The sequence below is a fragment of the Haemorhous mexicanus genome, chromosome 1 (genome assembly GCF_027477595.1).
Source record: "Haemorhous mexicanus isolate bHaeMex1 chromosome 1, bHaeMex1.pri, whole genome shotgun sequence".
NCBI lineage: Eukaryota > Metazoa > Chordata > Aves > Passeriformes > Fringillidae > Haemorhous > Haemorhous mexicanus.
In genome coordinates, this window is record NC_082341.1 from 112,670,577 (window position 1) to 112,696,466 (window position 25,890).

The 25,890-nt window shown below is 42.3% G+C and overlaps 1 protein-coding gene across 1 annotated transcript in view; it reads left to right on the forward strand.

The window, feature by feature from the left end:
* The first annotated feature begins 9,011 nt into the window (after positions 1-9,011).
* Positions 9,012-25,890, forward strand: part of TAF4B (TATA-box binding protein associated factor 4b) — a 71,037-nt gene continuing 54,158 nt past the window's right edge. The window contains exons 1-3 of the mRNA XM_059859637.1: positions 9,012-9,285; positions 23,672-23,820; positions 24,559-24,666. Of these exons, the coding sequence (XP_059715620.1) occupies positions 9,012-9,285; positions 23,672-23,820; positions 24,559-24,666 (531 nt within the window). The remainder of the gene's footprint in view (positions 9,286-23,671; positions 23,821-24,558; positions 24,667-25,890) is intronic.

Below are 25,890 nucleotides of genomic sequence, written 5' to 3' on the forward strand. Positions count from 1 at the left end.
AGCACATTTTGTAATTGCTTCCATTCTTTGGTTATGAGTAAATATGAACAATTTTTCTGTAGAATTAAAACTCCCCCAGACCTGTAAGAGTATGCGCCTTGGTGAAGGCAAAAGCAAGTGTTACACTGGCTTCGAGGCAAAGGACTGAAGGACATAAGGATCCTTTAAAGGCTTACACTAACTTTATGTATGTTCTGTGTATTTTATGAATTTCTCTGCTTTTGTCCGTCAATGAAATAAAAAAATTCAAGGCTGAATTGTGATAATAATTTCTGTTATCTTTATTTCTGAGTGGGTAGTTTTAGTACATAAATACTTCTCATCACTGTGTTGGTACTGTAAATGCTAGTTTTATTTGATATTTTTGCCAATTTTCTTTAACCACTTAATGTTATTGATGCTTTGAAGTAGTTGCTAGAACTGGTAAGTAAGTACACACTTTGTGTTGTCTCTACTTAAGAACCTTGGTGGGGAAAGTTGCTTTTTGATAATTTGCCAGGTGGTAGCCATTCTTGCTGTTACCATTATCTCTCTCTCAATTCCTTTTTGCTCAGAGATTTGGGCTCTTAATTTGGAGGTTATGGACAAAAGGTAATGACGAGTCCTAATTCCTTCTTTTCTCCTTTCTTAAGTATTGCATGTTTGTTTGTGTGGTTTTATTTTTCCCAAGGTAGCAGAGTTACTTACCAATGCAAGTGGTGGTGTTAAACTTTGCAGTCTTCTACTGTTCTATACTCTGATGTGCCACTCACACCTTCCTGGCTCTCTGTCCCACTGGGACCTGCCTGTACCTGCCTCTTATTCCCTAGTTTTTGCCTCAAGAGTGTAGTTAATTAGATTACTGTTCACATTCTCTGTTAGATTCCCAAAAAAGAGAAAGCAGGGAAGCCCTTGCCCCATCTGCTTTTCCCATCGTCTGAATATACTTTTTTTCCCCCACTGTAAACAGTGCAGAACACCTTTCTTGCCATTATGATTTTAATTTTTAAAAATGCTGATGGATGATCCTTGTCTTCAGGACTGGTGAACATGAGTTGGCAGTTGGACCACCAGGGATAATATTTATTGAAAAAGCACAGCACAGGTGAAAATGGTCATAATCAGCTCTTCAGTAAACCCAGGTGAAGCTTCTGCCCACCTTCTGCATCTCTTCTAAATGAACAAATACTACTGGGGTTTTTTTAGTGCTATTATATTAGAATTTTTTTATTATTATTCAGCTGCAGGGTGGGAAAGATAATCATTGAACCGTTCCAAATATCTATTCTTTAGATAATGTAAGAAAAGAAAACACAGTACTAGAAGCTAGTCTTGCACATTAGACTATGTAGACAATCTTTAATTCACTAGGAAGCTGATAGTGATTTAGATGCCAATGAAACTGGAAAAAGTTTGGAATTCCATTTGAGAGAAATCTTGTGCATGCCTTTTTTTTTTCTTATCTGATGTAAAGAAGTATGTACCAAACTTTGCAGTTCTGCCAAATTGAGATTCTTGGCTGTTTTTGCAAAAAAACCCCTGCCTAACTCATCCATGGCATTCCTAAAATGCTGAATATAGATCTACATGGGTTAGTGAAGTAGTCTACATCCCAGCTTGCTCAGGATGCTTCTACCATGGACAGAATTTGAGTTCCTTCAACTGTTGCTCACAGGAATGTGTTAAAGGATTGAAGTTTTTGTTTTTTCCATAGCTGTTGATCAGAAGAGGTTTTGGCTAACAAGAGTTGCCAGAGAATAAAGACATGTGGCATAAAAATAGATGAGAACTGATTCTCTCATGTATTTATGTTTCCTAGATATCCTACAATGAAGTACTGGAATGTTAGCAGAGTCTAACTACAAGCTGCAAGGGGAAATGGTTGACCTTGCAGACAGAAAAGTTGTGCATTGCCTGTTGCATGGTGACTGTGAGGGAGTCCCTTTGCAAAATGTACATAAGCCTTTATAAGATCAATTTAAGCAGGTAAATTCATGTGTGTTGTGGTGAGATTTGCAACTTCCTTTCTGTCATCTGCAATTGCTGACAATGCTAAAGCTGGGTAAGAGTTTTTGGAATAGAAATACTCCAAAGCTGCTCCAGGAGCTCAAAGGACACCATTGAATTAGCTAAGAAGTCATCCAGTGTGAAGTGCATGCTAAAAGCTTCAAGTAATGCCTGGGCCTCTTTCCTTCATAAACATGCAAAAATACTTGGTAAATATACTTGTTTTAATTATTTCATTGTATGCTACACTGTGAAATCTGGTGGAAAAAACATTGAACTTGCTATAATAAGGAGAAACCAGCCATCCCAGGTATGTATTAATAACTCTATAGGAAACAATTATATAAATGGTATGCAAAATCTTCTCACAAAAATTATTCCAGGTGACACCTGTGCATTCAACTTGATGTATGAAATCTCCCCTAACATCTGGTGGTACAATGTTAGGTGACTTTTGTAGTGTCTCTGTAGATTGATAGTGCTGGGAGCTATAATGGTTGCTGCTGATTTATAATAGTGTAAGACACTGCTGGGAACATTTCATGCAGGAAGCAGTGTAGGAAGGTGTATGGCAACATGCTACTTGTGTGGGTTGTATAAGACATTATCAATGTCTTTGAAAATGATGAAAATTATAGCAGTGTTTTATCCAACAGTGATACTTACCACAGTGTTTCTGACATGATGTTGTCCCTTTGTAGCTTAATAGCTTCAGTTTCCATCACAAGTGGATGATACAGGCTACATAGTGTATAAAAAATTTGCATTAAAATATTATCAGAACACAGTATTCTCATTTTTCATAATAGTTACTGTGATACTACCTCTATAAAGTACTGCCAGCAGATTTAAGGAAGACAAATGTTCCTCTCTGCTCAGCTCTGGTGAGGCCACACCTGGAGTGCTGTATTCCCTTCTGGGCTGCCCAGTACAAGAGAGACATGGATGTACTGGAGAGAGTCCAGCAAAGGGCCCCAAGGATGATGAAAGGACTGGAGCATCTCACCTGTGAGGAAAGGCTGAGAGTGTTGGGACTGCTCAGCCTGCAGAAGAGAAGGCTCAGGGAGGTAAAGTCAATGTCTGTAAATATCTAATGGGAGGGTAGGAAGAGGACAGTGCCAGTGGTGTTCAGTGACAAGACTGGAGGTAACAGGCTTAAACAGCAACACAGGAAGTTATGTTGAACATCAGGGTTTTTTTGTTTTGTTTTGTTTTGTTTTTTTTTACAATGAGGGTGATGGAGCACCAGAGGGTATTGCCTGTCTCTAAGTATTCAGCTTGAATAACAAATTTTAACGAGTGTGTACTTTGAAATTCAGTATGCAATTCCTCTCTCCCAGTATGACAGAACAGTAAGTGACTGTGACTTGGATGTTTCAGAAACAGCACAGAAAAAATAGGGGGGAAAACAATATGTACATGCATTTTCCCAAATATTTAAATAGAGCAAACAGTTTGCTTCACATTAATGCTTTTGAAATTAGGCTAATTTTTCAGTTTTAACATTTGTTCAAAGTTTAAAATACCCTTCTTTCCCCCTTCAAATATGAGAACAGTGTGAAGGAAGAAAGAGGAAGGGAAAAAAAATCTCAATATTTTTATAAATTACCAAAAGGAAAAAAAAGATAAATCCAGGTATTCCTTGCAGGCACTTTTTGATCAGTTTCTTTGAATTATCCATGGAACAAAAACAAGGAAACAAGATTGCAGTTCCAGGTTCAGAAATCATTAGCTTTCTATGCTTTTATGCTCTTTGTGCATTAAGGGTGAATCAAATTATGAATTCCCAGTGGGAGACCAGCAGTTCAGCTAAAAAACACGCACCTGCTTAATCTAAGACGATATGCAAGCATAGGGAGGTGGAAATTTAACACACCACTCCAGCAATAGTTTTCTACAATGTGATACTTAGGACGATAAAAGAAAAATAGATTGGAGCATCACAACTGGAAATCCATGGCATTAATTGTTTTGTTTTACTCAGATTTTTAATGCAAAAGATACTGAAATGCAAGTTACAGAAGCAGAGAAGGGAAAAAGATCTAAGTCACAGAACAATTATGAAAGCATAATGTTTTTGAAGCTCTAAGAAGCAGTAATTGTCTACAGTGTACAGAGCTGCTGAATGAACTTGTTTCTATCTAAGCTGTTTTGGGGTTTTCCTGAAACATGATAGAACTAGAGTCGTGCTACTTCCAATATGCTTGAGCTCTGTACAAAAGAGGCGCTTTTTTCCCCCCTTGCACATATATTTGCCACGAAAAATTACTGACGTGTGTTCCAGAAGCTGATGATTGGCCTGGGTTATTGGTGGTACAGGATATGTAAAATCTGTCAGAACCTCTTTTTTCCTCCTCCTTTTTAATTGTAATTTTTGCAAATAGGCTAATCACTGCTCAGTGGTACTATGAGTACAGTAAAGGTCTTATTTGTGTTCTGTTTCATTTACTAAGTGTTGCAATACTGTACATTATTCATGAACAATATTAATAAATTAATAAAATAGCAAAGTCACCTTACATAATGCTGTATTATTATAGGCCACTGCAGTGTCAGTGATAAAACTCTTTTCTTTGAGTGAGTTTTACTGGATAGCAATGGTATCCAGTATAATTTCATAGTATAGTTCTGTAATTCTTACCATATTAAGTCTGAGATCAGTTGGTTTTATTCTGTGTTCTGTTGAGAATATATGTGCCCAACGGCTAAGCTTTAATTTGTGGATCTCTTTTGTAGAGGCATTTTTACTGGACCTGTTTCCTGTTACTTTCTATTTTCAGCTCCTCATGGCTATTGTTCATGCCCATTCTTCCCTTCTTTCTTCTTTGCATACTTAATTTTCTGATCTATCTTTTTTACTTAGAGCCAAGCTTGTGAGGTGCTTGTGCTTTCCAGACCTTCCCACCTCACCATGTCACTTCCAGCTGAACATGAGCCAGTGTGTGCCCAGGTGGCCAAGAAGGCCAATGGCATCCTGGCCTGTATCAGGAGTAGTGTGGCCAGCAGGACCAGGGCAGTGATTGTCCCGCTGTACTCTGCACTGGTGAGGCTGCACCTCAAATCCTGTGTTCAGTTCTGGGCCCCTCATGACAAGAAGGACATGGAGGTGTTGGAGCGTGTCTAGAGAAGGCCAATGGAGCTGGGGAAGGGTCTGGGGTCTGGAGCACAAGTTGTTTGGGGAATGGCTGCAGGAGCTGCTGGGAGAAGAGGAGGCTGAGGGATGCCCTTATTGCTCTCTACAACTACCTGAAAGGAGGCTGTAGCCAGGTGGGAGCTGGTCTCTTCTCCCAAGTAACAAGTGATGGGACAAGAGGAAATGGGCTCAGATTGTGCCAGGGGAAGCTCAGATTGGAGATAAGAAAAAATTCCTTCATTGAAAGGGCTGCTGAGCATTGGAACAGGCTGCCCAGGGAAGTCATAATCCCTGGAGGTAATGCAACAATCTGTACGTGTGGTACTGAGGGACAAGGTTTAGTGATGGACTTGGCAGTGCAGGGTTATGGTTGTACTTGATGGTCTTGGTGGTCTTCTCCAACACGTTTCTATGACTCTGTGATGTAGCTTGGGGTTCCTCAAATCAGCTGGCACTGCAGGTGCACAGCCAGACAGGAATTCCTCTGCTGGGACTTCACGTGCCTCACTGTTAGCTCTTGCTATCAGTAGCTCAGTATAGTCAACCAAGCTTTATGTTGTGTAACAATATAAAAGTATATGCCCAAATCTTTTATTATACCTTCCTGTTGTAGTTTTAAATGTTTTAGAAGCTGCAGGGTATTGTTCCTCATGAAACAAAGACTTTGACTTAGGCAAATCTGTATATACATTGTGACCTGAATATCTGAAAGAGGCACCTCCATAAAAAGATCATCAGTCAAGATAAAAAACAGGGCAGACTGTATCTCTGACTATAAACAAACAAACAAACAAACAAATCTACTGAAATTGCAACCAACTGCTGATATTAAATAGCTATCTGTGATTTCACTTTGTTTTCATTAGTCAATAGATACACGTTTACACCTTTGATTCCCCTAACTTAGTCTTTTTACTCATGTATTCTATTCCTGAATTCCTAACTAAGAGAATATAAAACTTCTGTAAAAAGAATCATGGACAGATTAAAAACCCTTGAAGCATACTAAATAGATTTTATAGGATTATAGGAAGCTGAAACTGTTGCTGTATGTGAAACTGGCTAAACACCTAAGGACTTAAAAAGGTCCATCTTTGGAAGAGTTAAGGCTGGCTGTATGGACAGAAATTTTGGAGGGCAGTTTGTGTTTTAAATATGCTATTTGAAAGCCTCTAGAAACTTAGAGTAGCACAGACTGATTCAATGTGCACTGTGAAGGTCTCAGCTGTTGGAAACAGGTCATGCAGAGCAAACTACGGGCAGCATCTATCTAACCTAATAGCTCCTGGAAAGGAAATCTGAGCTGCTGTTTGTTGTAATGCTTTCCTGTGCCTGGAAGGTAAAGAAGGGACTTCTGTATGAATGTCAGATGTGCCCAGGTCAGTTTGCCAAGGCCAGGTGTTCATGGAAGGAAGAGTCCCATGGTGCGATGCATCTTCAGCTGACTTGGAAAAGCAATTACCATGTTTAGCAGTATCCCTCAGACAAGGTTTCGGGGTAAAAAAGAGTGTAGACAAGAATGATGACAATTCAGAGTTTTTTAATGTATGGGTTTTTGTTTTTTGTTGGTTTTGGTTTTTTTTTTTGATGGTGGCATTTACCCAAGAGAATAGAGATTTTTAAAAACTCCAAAACTCCAGGTAATGACAAAAGTACCTTCCTTACATGTGCTGTAACCTCTCCAGTTATGAAAACAGCTTTCAAGTTCCAGATTCTTTGTTCCTTTTTATTCTGAATGACTTTTTGTATTTCCCTTAACTTTGCTAATAAAGAGTGCATACTGGACCTCTATAATAACATGTTTCCCGTGTGGGAAAAGGACTCTTCCTTTTATTTCCCCGTGCAGTTTCATACAATGATGGGTGCCTCTGCTTTGTTTGGAGAAGATACTTATGGCACTTTAACTTTTAAATTTTTTTAAAGATATGCATTTTTCTACATCTTCTAGGTATGGTGGTTTTTTTTCTTCTTTGTTGTAATTGTGGCATGCCTTTTCTTGTAATGCATTTCATATTGCTTCCTTCGCTCCTTGATTCATGTACTTCTTTCTCTCACTATGCTGTATTTTCTACTTCTCATTTCCACACACTGCTGTGCTTTGCAGCTTTGGTGCATACAATTCGGTTGTCTTTAGCTGTTTCTTTTTGCCTCCTTCAGATGCACTTTCACTCCTGAGCATTTGCATGGGGGTCTCAGAGATTGCCTCTAAAGTTCAATGGCTGCAAGAAGATAAAAACTTGGCTTTAAGCAAGAAGCCAACTCCATTCTTCCTGAAGTCCAAAAATAATAAACATGAAGCCTTGCTTTACATCCTCTTCCCTTCTGCCATCAGTCACTGTTGGTCTTTGCTAGAAATGAAGCATCCCTCTCTCCTGGTCTCCGTGCATCCTTTGGCATGTAGGAGGTAACTCACTGTACCCTGGTTGTTACTTTATGTGTGTAACACAGCTTCATATGCGTAAGAAGTGATATAATTTGGTCAGACTTGGCAGAGCTGTACAGAGGATGCCCTCTCTTGCGTTACCACCTCTTCTTTTTCACCATCATCTTAGTTTGCTCTGACACTTGGAAACTCTGACCATTGCTGCTGCCACCTCTTTGAGATTTTGGGCTGATTTGTTCTGGAATAGAGTAGGCATGGCAAGAGGTGAGCAATTTCTCTTCTCTGTTTCTGTTGCTGCTGACAGCAATAAAAAGCACTAACGCTGTGGAATCAAGCAAACCTGTTACTCGAAATGGCCAAAAAGAGGAGTGTTTCCATTTCTTGTCTACATTTCTACCTGAAAAACATAGTTGCAAAGGAAGTTTAACACAAGAGCAATTGTTTTTTTTTCTCCTAATATTCTTTGGACTTTGAGCTTTTTGTACCACTTTAATGAACCATACAGTAGGCCCTGTATTTTGTAATTGCTTATGTTGTGCTCAGTTTGGGTAGTTATAAGCAATACTCCTTAAATTTTATGCATAAAATAAAGCATGGGCATCAACATGCCTCAGAATGAATTGAAATTTAATCTAGACTTGGTTATGATACACAACGACCTCAAAGCAGAATTACTGAAGGTCATGCTGATTTCCCTATCACACGTGCAAAACCTTTCCATTGTATTTTAAAATTTGTTTTTAGAGCTGTGTCGTGTGTATACTGTCAGGATCACCCTTGCTATACAAGGGGGACTGAGTTCCACGTCCTCCGTCAGCCTTTCTTCAAGTCGAGCCCCGTGCATGAAGGTCAAACGGGACAACGCTGTCCCCTCCATCCGTACAGGTCCGCGCTCCTTTCGCCGTCTCGGCCTGTCAGCAGGCTCCCATCACGACGCGACGAACTCTCACACTTGCCGGAGCCGCTCTTGTTTTGAATGGAAGCCCCAAGGGCACCTGCAGCCCAGGTGCAGCCGGGGGTGGTCTGGCGCAGGTAGGCGGGCCGGAGGCAGGCACGGCGGGAGGAGCAGCTCCGCGGCTCTGCCCTGGCCACCCACGCATCACCCCCATCCCGGGGCCCCGGGCGCGTCCCCCTCTGGCCGCCCGGACTCTCACGGCTCCCGCCAACTTCAACGCGGCACAGCCGCTGGAGTCCGCATGGCTCCATAAACACGGGCGGGCTCAAAGGGGCGGCGGGGCCGCGCCGGGCGCCGCCGCAGTAGGACGCGCTGGCGGCATTGGACCGCCCTTCTTCCCTCCTCCTCCCCTCCCGCCGCCGGCAGGGGAGGCCGGGCTGGCCGGGCCCACGTGCGCGGCGCCCGGGAGCCGGAGGAGCGGCGCTGCCATGTGTTTCCGCGGGCGAGCCGCCGGCCGGGGCACCGCCTGAGCGCCCCCCGCCCGCGATGCTGCGGGGCGCCGCGGGGCTCTGCGCGACGCGGCCGCCCCCCGTCCCCTCGCCGCCTCCTCCTCCATGAGCACCTCGGCGGCCCCCATCAGGCTCATGCCCGGCGGGCACCCGGAGCAGGCGGCCGCCTGCGCCCCCGCCGCGGGCTCGGCGCCCGACCGGGGCAGCCTCGCCGCCGCTGTGCCCGCCGGCCCCGCGGCCGCCCCGCCGCGTCCCGCGGCCGCCCCCGCGGGCACCCCGGTCGTGCGGGGGGCCGCTCCCGGCGTCCCGCGGCCGGTGGCGCCCAAGGGGCCGCCCGCGGCCACCCTCCGGTTGCCGGCCAACTTGCAGCTGCCCCCAGGTGAGTGATCCCTCCCGGGCTGCCCCGGCTGCGGGCACGACTCGTGTCGCGACCTAGCCGGCGTGCCGCGGTCGCCGCTGCCGGGGGGCCGGTGGGCAGGACGGAGCCCGGCGCGCTGCCCTTGCTGCTGGAGATGAGCCTTGGCGAAGGACGGGCAGGGCGGCGGGGGTGGCGGTAATGTAGTGGCGGTGCGTGTTTCGGGCTGCTTGTCTGCCCCAAACTTCTGGGAACCGGCGTGTGCGTCTGCCTTGCGGGGCATGGGCAGTGTGACTGGGCTCCGTCGGGCAGCGCTGGGGATGCTTACAGCCTGTCTGCAGGATGGATCTGGAAGTCTCTGGATAGAGGCAACTTCTTACTTTGCTGGATAGCACGAAGAGCCGGAGAAGTAACCAAAAACTCAGCGGCTAACTTACCCGTATGCGTGACTTGGAAAAGACTGCTCGAGGCTTTATGGAACTTGGATGCAGGAGTATCTCGGGAGGGGGTGTGAGCGTGGGCTGGCGGCTGTAGAGCGGCTCCGTAACTTACCGAGCGGGTCCGGCTGCCCGCACTCGCCTCCGACCGGGCGGTCCCGCGGGAATTCTTGTCACCGGCACAACCAGGCCGATGCGACTGTTCATGAAACAAAATACTGCCTTGCCTAAGGTGGACAGAGTTGAAAGTTCATTACGTGAAACCATTTTTTCTATAAATCCTCTGCGGGGAACGTAAGGGTTTGGAGAGATGCCGCCTTTGCAGATGTGCTTCCTATAGCAGCAGTGAGAATATTAACGTAGGAGTTGCACAGTGCTGATACAGACATCTTAATACTTTGGATAGCAACAAGAATTGCCAGGGCTTCCACCTGCACTTTCTCGTAAGAGGGAGAAGGTGCTGTTGGTTCTGATCTTCTCATTTCTCCCTGTTGGGCTGTATTTAAGTCCCTTTTTTAAAAAAAAAAAAGAAGTTGTTACTTTTCTTCCACTGGTTTTGGTCTCGCTCTGTTGAGACCCCAAGATATGTAATGACTTCATTGCTATTTGATGCTATAATTATTTCCTGCCAGGACAGTTCTGTTGTTGGAGCATCTGTTGCAATTACTTTCAGGTTGGATATTGCTGAAAAGGATGACTGGCTTTACAGTAATTCCTGTGCTGGTAGTGCATATTTGCTTTTTTTTCCTTCCTCCTTTTTTTTTTTTTTTTTTTAATCCTAATGTCTTTATCAAAGACATGCACCTCCTCCCAAGGAGATATACAATGCTAATTAAAAAAAAAAAAAAGTCTTTAGTCAGTTTCGCTGTAGATTTCCCAGCACTCATGATGCTGTAATGTCTGGGTAGTCAGCAGTCAAGGATGAGTTTAAATCCTTGCCAACTTTCCTCTGAAATGAGCCATAATGGAAATATATTAACTTGTAGCAGGGCTTCCCAGGTATTCAGGTTTTGTATCGAATACTTTTGCTTTCTGGAATGTATTGACATTCAGTTAAACACCTTTCTGTGAAGGTGGATGATCATGTGAGATGCCTGTGGTTTGGGAACTACAAGTTAGCAAAACTTACAGTTTTTTTGTAGTAGCTTAGGTTTGACTGCATCCAGGTATACTGTTGAATGTCATCTGACTCTTATTGTGGTAGGAAGCAGATGTCACAAAAGTAGTATTACCCCTCAGTTGCATCAGCTTGTTTTCCTTGCTCCTGGGACGATGCAGTCTTTGTATCAGAAGTTCTGAGGTGCTGGTACTCTGCAGCATTGTAAATAAAAATAACTGTATGGACTTCAGTGCTTCAGAAAAAACTAGACGTTGTCAGATTTCAAATGGATCAATGTTTCGGTTAGATAAAAAATGCATTCTGTCTTGAAAAAGTGTTAGTATTTTACCTCTGTCTTCTAGGTGGATTCAATTTTTAATTAATAATAAAAAATGCAAGATGGATAGCATTAAAGCTGCAAGTGTTAGCAGCATTAAGAAAAAGAAGTGGAATAAACCACCAAATTCCAAGGCTTGAAAAGTTTTTTATTTCAAATAAACTGTCAAATCCAGCCATGGAGGATAATATACAGAAGGGAGGATGCACTTAGGTTTAAAATCATGGCATTCATCTTTTGTGGCACCTGTTAAGAAATATGCCTACAGAAAACATCCTTCCCTTGAGTTTCAAAGGGAAGTATTTGGGGTGGCTTGTTCTGAGGAAGGCTGGACAGCACTGCCCTTACTGGTCATGCTGAGTTTCTGATGAACTACTTGTGGCTCAGAGTGGGCATTGCTTCCACAACACTGCAGTTTGGGGAAGGAAGGGCACCAGTGGAGCTGTGTTTCCCTCTGTGACCTGGAGGGCAGTGGAGGTTCATGGAAATCTGGGATTTACACTGCTCTTTCTCCTGCTCAGAAAAAAGCCAGGAGTTGGGAAAAGCAGATGACTAGCTAATGACTGACTCCTTATGTCCCTGAGCACAGATTGCCCATCTGCCAAGCGCCTCTTTTTGTCTGATTGCCCAGGAAAGACCACTGAGCTTTACAAGTTCTCTTGGTCTTGAAGGACTCAGGCTTTCTCATGAGTAACAAGGGTTTTTCATCACCTTCCTACGATTTCCTCTACAAAGTGCTGGTTTTCAGCAGAGCAGCCAGCTGCAAAGCAGTGCTTCAGATGCCCAGGGCCATCCTCCTGCTCCAGTCCATCCCTAGCTGAGCACCACTGCTTTTTAGCAAGCAGTAGGACTCCAGCTAGTCTGACATCAGGGATGGCTTTGGTCTTCTTATCTTGCATACCATCAGCTCTTAGACTCAGTGGTTGGGCCATGTCCTCCCAAATGAAGGGAATTTGATCTGCCAGAGGGACCTTTGCTCAGTTGCCCTCTTTACTGACAAGAGCAACAAGGCTAGCAGCATTTCAGAAGGCTTTGCACGTAGCAGTCTGGGTCTGCAGAGAGCAGAGCGGCGTGGTGAGCGCAGTGCTGCCTCTGTCCTGAGCTCCATGTGGCCTGTGCTGATGCCTACAAACCTGCAAAAGTCTCATGTCATGGACCATCTGCTTAACAAGAAATTGTGTCCTTGGTTAACCTGAGCTTAATGGGGGGGAGAAATGGATGGTCTGTGCTATTAGACAGGAGGAAATAATTGGGAAGGGGAAGGAGAGACAACGGCCGTGACAAATGTCTGTACTTCACCTTACTGTCTTTTGGGCCCCACACTGCTTTAGAGAAGTGGAGGGTAGAAAAAGAACATAAAAACAACAAGAAGAATGTTGTTTCTTGGTTTGGTTTTGTTTACTTTTTTTGAACTTAGGTTTTTGTCACTTCTGTGTCTCTACTTTCGGTCTATCCCTGGCCCTGGAATGCTCATTACAGGCAGGTGTTGGAAGGACAATTAGTAGATAAATCTGCTTCTCTGCTGATGGGGTGAAAAAAGACAGAACTGAAACAGATGCCAGTATCCTCCATTGTTACCTTCAGTTTGCTTAGAACAGGAAAATTCTTTGAAAACCTCACCTCATGCCACACAGGGCTGTGGCAGCAGCTGCCATCACTCTCCACTGTAGCATTGGCTGCCTCTGGTGTGTGTATTTCTGTTTTATGCTTTCCATTACTGCTAGCACCAGTGGGGCTGAGCAAGCATGGTGTCAGCAAAGAAAAGGTGTCCTGAGTGTGCTGTAATTTCACTAGCAGTGTGGTGCAAGGCATGGTCTCCGTGTAAGGTTTCCTGACTTAGAGAGGAACAGCAGCAAGTTCAGCTTCTTGGTTTCTGTTTGCAGCTCAGTTGTCTCTGCTTGGATGTTTTGCCTCGTCTGTGGCAGGTTTTCCACTGCCTGCAGCTTATCTAGGCTGATAGTGGGTAACTTCAGAAAGCACAGCCAGGTGTGCTGTGTGTCAGGTGGCTGGGCTGTGTGGCATGGGGGCAGGCAGGCAGCATGTGGACTCCTGTAGGTGGGAAGGAGAGACCTGGCGTGGATATTCCAAAACTGGATTGGGGTGGTGTGGAGCCTGGTCTTGTTGAGTTTCTCTTAATTGTCTGTAGAACATAAGGTGGGTAACCTGAAGAGCTAAGGGCTGATAAACATTGGGATACTGCTGGCCTCTGCTTTCTCCCTTGTCATGTTCTAGTTGTTGTTTTTCAGTGGTAAAACCATGAGGAATTCGATAATATGAATATTTGGTAATATTTGTATCTGGTCCGTTGCTTTAGAATAGGAGGAAATGCAGATTTTAAAATACTTCTTAATTTATATTATGTTTGAGTAGGAGTAGGCTATCTAAAGATTTCTTGTTTCAGCAGGCAGAAAACTGTCAAAATTCCTTCAAAGTATGCAGTGTCTGGATGTTGGTAGTTCCATGAAGTCTGAGCATGGTACTTGTGCTTAGACCAGTAGGGGCTAAATAATCAATGCTTGTAACTTTTTGTTTCCCAATAACATCCTCTGTTTAGCAGGCTTCTGGGGATGGATTCTCTGCAAACTTCTCTCTTCACATTAGGTGATGCTGATCAACTTTTTTTTTGCTGAGTAAGGGTGAACAAAGCTTTGGTGGGCTTGAAGAACTAAGTCAAACTTAGATAATAGCGAGGAACTGCGTTGTGCAGTTGAAATTTCAACTGCACTATAGGACTTGATTTTTCTTTCAGGACTGAGTATGTCTAGCAAAATAATGCCTTCATATGATTAAATGCACAGCCATGTGGGAATTAAGATTTAAATCTTGGCAGAAGATGCAAAGCTAATGTCTAGATTTATGGTTTTCCAAAACACAGAAAAAAAATATAGACGCATCCTGAAAACTGAAACATGGAAATATGGTGCTCAGTAAAATTAATGTTAAATGCTGTTGAGATTTTACCATTGATTTGAGTGTATTGCAAAGAATTACAGCTACAGTTTGGTGAACAGTAAACTTTTTTTAATCCTTAGAAGAGAGAGAATGTGAGCATGACTTGTGTTGCTTCTGCAGTATTTAAAGGCCTTTCAGCTTGTAGCGGTAAAAATAGCATCATTCACACAGGTGACAGCTGGAGGAAATACTAATTATGTTTCAGTATTCTTTTTCCCAAATATGCTGATAAAATCTAGGTAAGCTCATGTGCTGTTATTTTGAGTAGTAACCATACCAGGTTTTTTAAGTCATTTTAGAGAACCAGGTATTTGTTTTGCCACTTGACTGGAGTCTGTGCTGTGCCTAGTGGGTAGGATTGTATTTGCAGATATATGTGTATGCATGTTTTGATGTCAATTGCAATGCTTTTGATAACTATCGAAGATGAATAATTAGTACTGCCTTAACCATTTAGACAAAAGCAAAATGCAAATACTCCTTTGAGAATTCTCTTGGCATTTTCTGAAAATTGATGATGTCAGAAGAAAACCAGGTGTAATTTGCAAAATGGAAAAAATCACCATAGATGTTAAGTGTCTTACTATTCAGATTGTTGGAATTAAGGTCTGCTCTGCCATCTGGATCACCTTTAGAACAAAGTCCACTAACAGATCTTTTCCACCAGTGTCTTGAGGAAATAAGCTCTGATTGCAACTGAAGTGGGGTAAAAATGGCAATAGATGGAAGATCCTTGTTGCTAATGAGGAAATCTAGGATCTGTTAAGGCTAGAGAACTGGTGAAGCTCCGTGATCTTACTGTGCTGTAAGAACAGTCCGATGATATGGTAACACTTAATTTTCACAGCTCATGTTTGCAGACTTCTTCCAGAGCACACTTCCAGTTTGGTGGAGGCAGAGGAGATGCTTTCATTAGTACTGGCTGCTCCTAGGAGTTGCCTGGGAAATCAGAGTTCCTTGGGTGGATGTCCAGGCTAGAACAACAACTGGGTGAAACAGCATGCCCTGGTTGGCAGAGCACCTGAAGCCTTTCCCTGGCAGCTTGCCCAGTGGCAGTTCCACCTGTTCCTGGCGGAGCCCTGGAAGCCAGGTCCAGCTGACTGGTGGGTGGTGCATTACCAGGCAGTCTTAGTGGGGCAGCCAGTGTTCTCTGTTGAAGGGGGTTAGTGCACTCAGAACACCTTTACAGATAGCTGCCATACTAGGCACTTGACAAATATCACGCAGTTCTGGTGACAGTTTCCACAATATCTGTGTAGACAGAAGTTAATGCTTCCCATGGAGGTTTTGCTGTCTTCTGCAATAATTTTTGTTTGCTCTATCACACTTAGAGCAAGGTGGTGATCATTGCTAAAATTCAGTGTTGATCTGTTGTTTGCAAGTGAAAAAACATCCAGCTGAGGAGTAAATTTGCACTTTCAGAAATGGAATTCAACTTTCTTCTGGTCCCCAAGGTGAGCAATGAGGAAACAAATGTTGCATTGTAAAATTAATCTCAATTAACTGACTTGATTCTCTTCTTACTTAAAGGAGACAGATTTAAAGAGGACTGATCTTGTCCTTAGTTAAAGCACTACCAAAACACCAATGATGTTTTCAGCAACTCTTGGTTTAAAGTTAAGATTTGTGGTTTAGCATTTCAGCTTCAGATTTCTCTGTAACAGGCAAATGGCTGTTCCAGAAATGGTAAGTGCAGGGTGTTGGCATACCTTCTGGTCCTTAGAAAGCTGTCTGCTGTATATATATGGCTGCAGTGTGCCAAGCATATAACTTGCTATTTGAAGAATTTCACTACAGTGAGTACTAGGAGTACACAAGAGAATGTGGTGTAGAAACTCAGTGCTTCTTTCACTGCTGTAGGAATTGTCTTGAGAGCAAGGAAGTGTCACTTTGCTCCTTTGAGGCACTATTTCACTGCCATCAGCTGGGTCCCCAGCAAATATTTGAAGCTCCTGTATGAGGTAATTTGGGTCCCAGAGAATGCTCAAGTCAGATCATCTTAGCTGTAGACAGTCCTAGAACTGTCTGATTACTCAGATAGGAAAGGAACCAAGCCTCAAGGTGCAAAGTTGCAAACCACAAAGATGTGATGGGGAAATGCTAACGGGAAATGATCCCAGTTGCTGAAAGGCGTGGCCCAAGGACAAGAGCTAGATGCTACCACAATATCCAATAAAGCTCTGCCTTGTGGTGCACAGTGTTGGCTGGGAATCCCTGATGCCTACACACAATAAAAACAGCACCTCTTGGGATTCAAGTGTAATAAATACACTCTGAATCCAAATAGAAATGGTATTGCCATCTTGTAACTATGCCCAGAAAACCTATTGGTTGTTTGTTGTTGGTTGTACAGTTGTACTTTTGCTTAAGAGTTCTACTATAACAGTAAAATTATGTAGATAAAAATGTGTTCTCACGGAAAGCAGCTCAGCCATATGTGCTGTCGAGGAGAACTCTTTTAACACTGAAATGTGGGCCTGTATTCTGTTAAAAGGCATCAGAAAATGTGAAAACTAAGGGGGCCCAGTTGCTAGACTGTTAAACAGATATCCATCTGGGCACCAAAATACATTGATGAGCAGCTAGTCTTCAACAGCTTGGATAAGACTTGCTGGTTGAGCAGTGTGTGAAACTTGGCTTCAGATTTTTGCAGTTCTAGCATTTTGTGTCTAGTTCCTGGAGAAAGGGAGGGAGAGGGGACTTTGTTTGCACTCTTGAGTAGGATGTGTGGTGTCCGTTATTCCAGACTGTTTTAAACAATAGGATACCAGAGTCTGCTCCATCCTGCCTAGAAGAGATAGCATCATCCCTTTCCTGGTTTTCTATATCAGCCTTGAAAGTTGTATTCCAGATTCTACATGAAACTGCAGTGCCATTTGTGCAGTTGGCAAAGATGCCACCAACATCTTTAAAGAACTTACAGGTATAACATTGTATATAGACTGTGTTCTGTTGTAGCATGAAAGAATATGGGGATTATGCCCTCAGAATTTTTCTCCTGACATGGAAATTAATGATTTCCATATCCATGGGTAAAACAGGGTGTCTTTCATTGGAATTCAAAATCTGACATTTCATTGTGACTCTGCAATATCTACATGCTAGTCACTGGTCCTGAGCCATTGCTATGAAGACCCATTAGTTTACAGGCTTCCCTGGAGCAAAGGGAAAGAGCACAGAGGGTGATTTCTGAGATATGTAATTATTTGGTTTGTGAAACAAAATGTGAATGGAATTAATTGGTTGAGGGCCTGGATGTGTGGTGAGTGATTCTGGTTGCTGCAATAGCAGTGTTTGATTGTGGATTGAACATTGCTGAATTCTTATATCAGCTAGAATCGACTTCCAAAGGTTGGTATGAATTGCTGTATGGAGTAAAATGTTTTGTGGCTGTAGTGTAGATGCTGGACAACTTATCTTGACCCCACACAGGGTAGATGAGCCCTCTGCCCTGCTAATCTGGGAAATCTAAGAACAATGGCTGGTGCTTTTCCCAAGAAAAGCCTAAAACAGGCAATCTTTGACTTGACAAAAGATCTGTTGTCTGAAGTCAACCGCATTTAAAAATACAAGTTAGAGATCATTATTAAGAGCATGTGATGAGGTAACCTGGTATAGCCTGTAGATCATTATTGTAGCTTTGTTCCTAAAACAGTGAAAATCACTACTAGATGTTGCCTCCAAATTGGGCTGTTGTCTTTGTTTCTTCATCTCCATTACAGAAATTTGCAGTAGATATCTAGGAAAACTCAAGTACTGAGTGAGGTTCATAGGGAATAGTGCATGCACTACAGACCGTACTTCATCTGAAAACATTACAGCCCCTTCATATTAGAAGGATTATGTCAATCATGTAGAAGTTGGGTTACTGTCTTTCCCAGTATTTCATTAACACTTTGTGCCTCTTTAGAACTCTTTTTTAGCTAACACACTGACAAAATGCACCTTGGTACAATCACTGCTATAACAGTCTACATCTCTAGTAATGCCCTTTTTTGGTCTGTCTTATTCACTCCTGTAATCTATTTTTTAAAACTTTCAGGTGACCTAGTCTGTGGAGCTTGATCAATGGAATTGAAGAGGAAAAAACAAACTTTTATTTCCTAAGGGATGTCTTTAGGGAGAAAAACTGTATGCAAACCTGTTGCATGGATTAGTAGTGTTTGCTAAGTTATTTTCCAAATTTTCAATGATCCTAAATAGTTAAAGAAACTTAAAAGCAATATTCCTTTCTAATTGCCACTTAGTTTTCTATTAAAACATCCCCTTTCAAGCTTGGTTTTAGCTTGAAATAACTTCCTTAAAAGCTATTGTTTTGTTTTGAGTGCTCAGTGAAAGAATGGGATTTGTTTAGGAACAGAGAGCTCTGACACACTACTGTTGTTTTAAAACATTTTTGCTGTTTCATTACCGATTTGAGACCTGGAAGTCCCCATTTAGCCTTGTTTTTATAACTGGGTTTAAGTGTACTTTACTAAGATTGGCAGCATACCTGATGGAGGCACTCCTTGTTTTGAAATAAGTTAAATTTACCCTTCTTTGAATGCAGCTTTTGTGACTTACGTTCTCTTAAATGAGCTTGGTCTCACTGCGCTTGGTTCTTGCTTGTATTTTATTTTAGGAGCAAAAGACTTCTCTTCATTTCCTCATGTTATTCCCTAAGCAGCAGTTCCCAAGAGCTGTTTGCTTGAGCAGTTGGGTTGGAAAACTTGTAATCAAAGTGGTGGCTTAATGTGACAGCTTCAGCTTCGCCTGTAGTAACAGCACAAGGTGTATCTCCACCGGAGCACAAATGCCAGCTGGTTCATCTCAGGAAATTCCTGGGGGAAGTTCCCCATCAGAAATGTCTCGGGCTTGTCTTTTGTGGTGGAGGTTGCCCTTACGGTGGGATGCTTTCAGCATGCACTGGTGCTCAGTGCTGCTGGATGAAGCCCAGAGCTTCAGTTGGCAGCACAGGTTTGTGTTAACAGCATTGTGGTTTCCTTTACACTGTTCCCTGAAAAACAGTGAAGCCCATGCAGCCCATGCAGTGAAGCCCATGCAGCCCAGGCATTACATACAGTGGCACAAACAGATCTCTGCTGTTATCCCACAGCTTCTTGCTCGTGTCTCCAGTGAGGTTTTGGTGCTTTCTAGTTAAAATGCAGAGGTATCTGGAAGCTGCTAACCTGTGTTTTGTGGTTCCTGGGTTGGGTGCTGAACCAAGTTCAGAATAAGGTGGGTTTCCTTCACCAGTGGTGTTGGGGCAGGGAAAATTTGTAGCAGAGGGATCTCAAGTTTGTGAAAGGAAATTAAGTGAAATTTCATTAGAAGGCCTCTGATCTTCCATTGCTCACAGTCTCAGTAGAGGCTGATCTGGGTTGTGGCTGCCAGAGCTTTACAAGACTATTGCCAGGCTCTCCTCCTCAAAGCAGGGTACCTGCAGCCCTGGTTCCAGGAGAAGGCAGGGTGTAGATCTCAATGAGACCTCTTCAAGGTAAGAATGTATAGTGTGGCTCCTTCTGTGTAGCTTTGGGGGAAACTGGGGTGGGTTTTGGTTGTCAGGCACTTGCCCTCCAGCTGCCTTCACAGGGTTACAGCTGAAGAAAGGTGTGCAGAGAACAAATGGCTGAAACAGCTGATTGTGTTTTAAATGCCTTTTCAGCCAGTGTAGGAAAACCAAATCACTTTCTAGAGTATGTTTTTGGCAGGACAGAATATCTAGGGATGGAAGTCTCAGTTCATTGCAAAAAGGGTTTTTTTGTTTTTTTGGTTTTTTTTAAATCTGTAGGAGACACTTGAGTCCTCCAGTGAAGAATGTAAGAAATAATCCCTGATGGTAACTGGTCACTTTGGTTTGAAAATAGGAACAGTTTTGTAGCCCCAAAGGGATTGTGCCTTGCTTGTCCTATCAAAGTGCGTGAATAATGAGGAAGTCATTCCCGTTCTCTGAAACAACTCCAGTAAAACTATCAAATAATGTTCTTGGAAGTACAGCCCAAAAGAGGGCTTCTCTAGTGTTGTGAGGATGCTTCATCACTCTTCATTTGCTACCATTGATGCTGATAATTTGCTCCAATTGCCAATACCTTTTCTGTTCTTAAATGCAGTGCTGAGAGATGTTAGATGAAACTTCATGCTTCAGCTCTTCAGAGATCCTGTGTTGTTTCGTGTGTTCTCTCTTTCTTCCCCCCATTTACTTGTGGAGTTGCAGTGACTGCAAGACATGATGTGTTTTCACATTTATTTTGTTAGTATTTGCTTTCTACTGAATGTAAAACAGCTCTTGATAAGAACTACTATCTTTCTCCCCCAGCCGAGTGAAGAATGTGGATTCTTGCACTTACCTTCCTTTCTGATAGTAGCGTCCTGGTAGCTGCACCAGTCTGTTTACGTGACCTTTCTGTTGAGAGCCTCAAGGTTACCATCACCTGCTGTTCCCTCATTTCACACTTGTGCAGCTGTATAGAGTGTGTGAGACTTCAGGCATTGGTTTTAAGAGCCATGGAACCTCTTCTTCTGGCATAAGAGACCTCCTGTGCCACCTCTTGGAGTCTGTGCTATTGGCTGTAGTATGGGGTTATTGCTTCTGTTTCCAGGCAGAAGGGGAGTACCAAAGTTGTGAAAAACTGTAATTAAATTGTGGCAATGAGAGGTAAAAAATAAGTGCTGTTCTCAACAGCTTTCAAAGAGTTTCAGGCAGCTCATATGTCAGTTTACTGTCCCTTTGTGACATTAGGTTGTAACTGCCCAGAACTGTCTCTCGTGCTTGGACAAGATGTGGTTCTTCAGTGTGTGGAACTGTAGCTCTAACAGCTGTTTCAAATTTGCCTTCAGCTTTATCTGTGCATCAAGCATCAATAGCATTAAGCCTGCAGAAGCAGTAGTTACTAGATTACCATAATACTGGTTGGGAGTTATCATTTTGCCAGTGTCACAAAGAGCTGCTGCCCTGAAAAGGTTACCATGCTTTATTAAAAATTCTGCCAAATGGAACAAAGATAGGGACATGATTGTTACTCTAACTTATATTCAAGTAACAGGCATCATCCTAGTTGAATGTTCCAATCAAGGCTATCACCACTGGACTGGCCTTAGGTAACTTCTGCTGTGGTTGCTTTCACTAAGTTATTTTAATTCAGTATGGATGTCCTTGTGTTGCCTAATCCCGTTGCTAGGGCTGGAAAGTTGCATTATGTTTTGGGTTACATCCTTTTTGGGATCACTGCTATCCTGCTCAAATGTAAAGGGGTTACTTGTTTACCTTTTCTTTTTTGGAGCTGTTAATGAATTTACATATGAACTGTATTGTATTTGTATAAACTTTCTAGCTCTGGCTCTTGAGGTAATTTAATGTCAAGCAAGCAGATTGTGGTGGAAATTCATCCCATTCAGGTGACTGGAGGATGGGATACTTTTCCAGCAGGGTCTCCATCTCTCTTGAATGCCAACTGAAAATGCAGAACAGCAGTGCAAAACCAGTCCCTGCCCTGTAATCAAGTTGACTGGTATCAATATGGTTTCTCAAATGCAGAAATAGAAAATGCACTCCTGATAGTTTGACTTAACCGACAAATGTAATGAGTAGCAACAAAATATTCAAGTACATGAAAATTAATTCTTAATGCATTCCAGACCTCTAAAGGAATGAAATTATAAGTTTATATGTGCCATCTCAAAGTAGTAGAGCTGTCAGTGATGTTTTAAACCAGGCTTATAAAAGAAAAGCCTAAAATCTCCAGTAGCAGCACTTCTGCCATTCTGAATGTAGACTGAGAGCAGAGAGAAATGCTATTGCTAGCAAAATGTGGTCAACTTTCTCTCTTTCAGTGAAATCTGCATAAGCACGTGGTCTGAACAAGGGAAACAATACCCTTTTCCTGGCTGATGATAAATTGTTTGCCATGAATCACTGTCTAAATGAGATGGCGTGAAAAGAAAATGAGAAATCTAATGTTTTCTATAATTCCGGTTATTCATTGATTAAATTAAATGATCCATCTGTACCTAAATATAATTATAGTCAAGTCATCAGTGGAGGAGGAGAAAGCTGAGTTGTCAGATGGAGTTAACAGTGTTTTTCAGAATATGCAACTTGGCTTTTGCATCTGGCCTGTGTAGTAAAAGCTGCTTGAGAAAAGAGGGGATCATGTAGATGCTGCTCTTGCAGTTCTCAGCTTGTGTCTGCTATGTAAATGGCAATATGTTGATGTTACAGAATTTTATACCAGGTTTTGTGTTGTCTTGCAATATCCTCTTATGCTTTTAGATGTGGAGGTTGAAAAGCTGTTTCTAAGCATGTGGTTACAGCTTGATTGTTTTTTTTTTTTTTAAAAACCCAAAACATACTCAACAAAACTGAATGCATGGAGCTTGTGGCTTTTTCTGTTGTATGCATTTAAACTCAGACAGAAGCAGTGTTTTAGACTGTATTGTGTGGTCTATGTTGTCAGCTTTCAGACTAACCAAGAAATAAAAAGACTTTCATTACAGTCTTGTTTTACTCTAGGAAAGATTGTAAGTGTGCATAGAAGTTTTGGGTTTCAGATATTGGATAATTTGCAAGAAAGTTTAATGCAGCCCTCCAGAAACATTGAGGTAGTCTTATTTACATGTCTGGATTCTTCTGTACCTCCTCCTTCCTTTTATTTGAAAGATCAGTGTTAAGTGACGGTGTTTGAGGATGGCATTTTCAGTGGTGGACTTTGCAGCAGCTGCTGCTGAAGGCAAAGGAGGTGAGGCACAACAAAGGTAGGGTCCTCTGTAGCTCCCTTGAAGGATCTGACATGGTACAGACCAAGTATCCAGCTGGCATTTTGTATTTTTGATTGTTCTGAATACTCAGATTTTTCAGAGATGAGCCCTTGGAGGAGGAGGCTTTAGTAGCTGAATGGTCCTTTTTTTTCCTCCCTTTCTTTTTTAATTCTTTCCCACTGGAATCTCCCTATTTGACTTCAAACTGCTCCAATAAAACTCTGGGTTTTAATGCTTTTGGACACACCCTTGGCAGAGGGACAGCTTCAGATATCTCAGTGACCTTGATTTTCATGGGAGACCACTGCCCTCTTGACTGGGGGGGATGATTTTGATACAGGTGGGTGAGCTGGTGCTCATCAGGCTTCAGTTCTCACTACAGTTTTCTCAAAGCCATATTTTCACCTCCAAGTATGTGCCTAAGTGTTCAGAAGCTGAAGAGGCAGCCAAGTGTGATAGTGGTGATGAATTTTGCAGATGAAGAACTGCTTAAAATTAGTGCTTAAGTAATCCCAGAGTGTGTGTATATTTTGTGTGTCTGTCTTTTTAATGTTCAAAATATCTTTTTGACTCAAATGCTGAGCTGTTTGCAATTTGCATCTTGTATGCACACTGTGTTTCAGCGTGGCCAGTGGTTAAGTTTTTCTCTTGAATTTAGGATTTATTTTCTGTCATGAGATGCATAGTAAAGCTGATGTGCACTTTATTCTTATATTTCGTGGCAGCTGTTCCTTGGAGTAATAAAGTAAATATTACATTATCTAGTGTGGTCTAGTTATTTCTTCCACAGAAATATAGGAAAGCCATAATATGACTTAATTTCACAGTCGGAATGTGTTTTTTTTTCAACAGGAACTGTTCTTATCAGAAGCAGTGATGGCCACCTAATGCTGGTATCTCAACAGTCAATAGGACGAGCACAGAACCAGACACAAAACAACACAAGTGTGAGACCATCTGTGCCAACCAGCACACCTGCAATCAGAATATGTGCTGTGCAGGTAACTTCTCTCGTAACTTTAGTTTGGCATAGCTGTATGTTGTGTAGTTAGAACAGGCTTAGCAAATAAGTTGTGGAGGGTTAAATAAGTGTTTCAACCCTTTCTGAGTGGGGTGGTGGTGTTTGGTTTTGCGCCAATAAACATCACTATGTGCTTTGCTTTCTTGCTTGGAAGAAAACTTGAGACCTGTTACATTTGGCAATGATCAAATTAGTGAACTCCTCTCTCATGATGATGATGATGATGTGAACCATTTTAAGAAAAAAAAAATGCCAGCCAAAATTGCCTAAATGGTTACTGCTAGTATCTAAAGCCTTGTGATCCTTTGTTGGGATATTTCTCCAAAGCTGAGGACCTTTCCCATGTCCCCAGGATGTTCGTCTTTCCCTGAACTCTGCCGGCTTTTTGCTTCCATCTCTTGTGTGTTCAGCCTGCAAGAGTAAGGAGCTACTTAAAAGTAACAATTTACATATTTCTTTAACCATTTTATTCTGATTATGCATTATCTCTAAATATCTCTGAATCTGTTATTGAATATTAAACTGGTAGACAAAGAGCTTTGCTGAGCGGCGTTTAAATGATATGGACTGTGTAAGTGATGCCTGTATTGTTACTGTTGAGAGGATGTGTCTCAGTTTGTATCTGACCCCAGCTTCAATGTCTGCTTTGTCATTGACTTGTCTGACAACTGTTCTCTGCCCATGTGTAATTATTTTTTATTTTTATTTTTTTTCAAAGAATTCTGGCACACAGTTAGTAAAGAAAATAGCAGCTGCTCCTGTGAAAACGTTATCTCAAGCAACAAATGCTGTGGTTTCTACTGTTCAGACACCTGCTGTAATACAGGTACTTTGCAAGCTTTATAGTAGGTGGAATAAGTGGCAGAAAGAACTAGAGAAAATATGGATGCGCTCTTGTTATTTCTAACAGTAATCTGGTTTTCAGTAAGCTGAGTAACCTTTGTCCTCATAACAAATCATTTCCCAAATCTGTTTTTTTAAATGCATAATTTAATTAGGCTTCTATCAGCGTGTGTCTGATAATCTTACCTCACTACAGTAGAAAGCACATGAACAATGAATAAAATAAATAGTTCAGAGAGTCATTTCCAATGCCTTTGTAGGCTGTGACAGAGCTCCTTCAATCTCTTGCTAAATCTTTTCTGGGAGATGTGCTCCTGTTGGGGTTCCCTGACTCCTTAGTGTAGAAAAAGGTATACCTGAGATGATGTTGAGGGGAAAATGAGCTGTCTGCACCAATCAAGCTGTTTTTCATGTAGATGATGTTTTCCCCCCTCATTATAAACTGAAGGAAGGTCATAGCTGAAGACCTGTTCTCTAATTGAATGTGGCAGATGGGTTCCACAGGTACAGCTGTAAATAGGCAGTGGTTGAAAATGCCTCATTATTTTCATGTAGTATTTTTGTCTTACTTCTTACGTCTTATTTTGCTTTTTCTAGAGAAAAAAAAATGTTGTAGACCTCTTCTGAAGAGGGTTTTATCACCTGCAGAGTATGAGATTTTTCCTACGTATGGTTCATCCTCTGTTCCTGGGGACCAGGCTTCTGGATAAGCATGTGGAATGAAAAGAAACCTACATATTTCTGCAGATAGTATGTTCTGTTCATAATCTGTAGGAGGAATCATGAAGAAGTCTGGTCTACTTGTATTTTGTGACAAGACTTCGAAGGAGACTGAGCTGTAGCAGTTGACAAAAGACTCAGTAAAATGAGCAAGATCAGTCATTCAAAAAAAAAACATGCTGGATGTATGTTCTTGACCCTGAGGGTTTTTGAAGGGTTGGGGGATGTGTGTGCTGACAGTGTAACAGTCTGACTAACAAGTTCATCCTTCTGCTGTTCTTCCGTATCAGCAGCTGAACGCTGCGCACACTCTGTGCTCTTTTTTCAGTTCCCTCTCACTACAGATGGATAATGTTGGGGCTAAAGTGGAAAACCCAGAGGCTTCTCTTAATACAGTCCCTATTTTGCTCAGAATGGAAACAGTGTATGCTTCATGTCTAAATACAGTAGTGGATGTTCCTTCCTTTTGTTTTAGAATAGTAGCTTG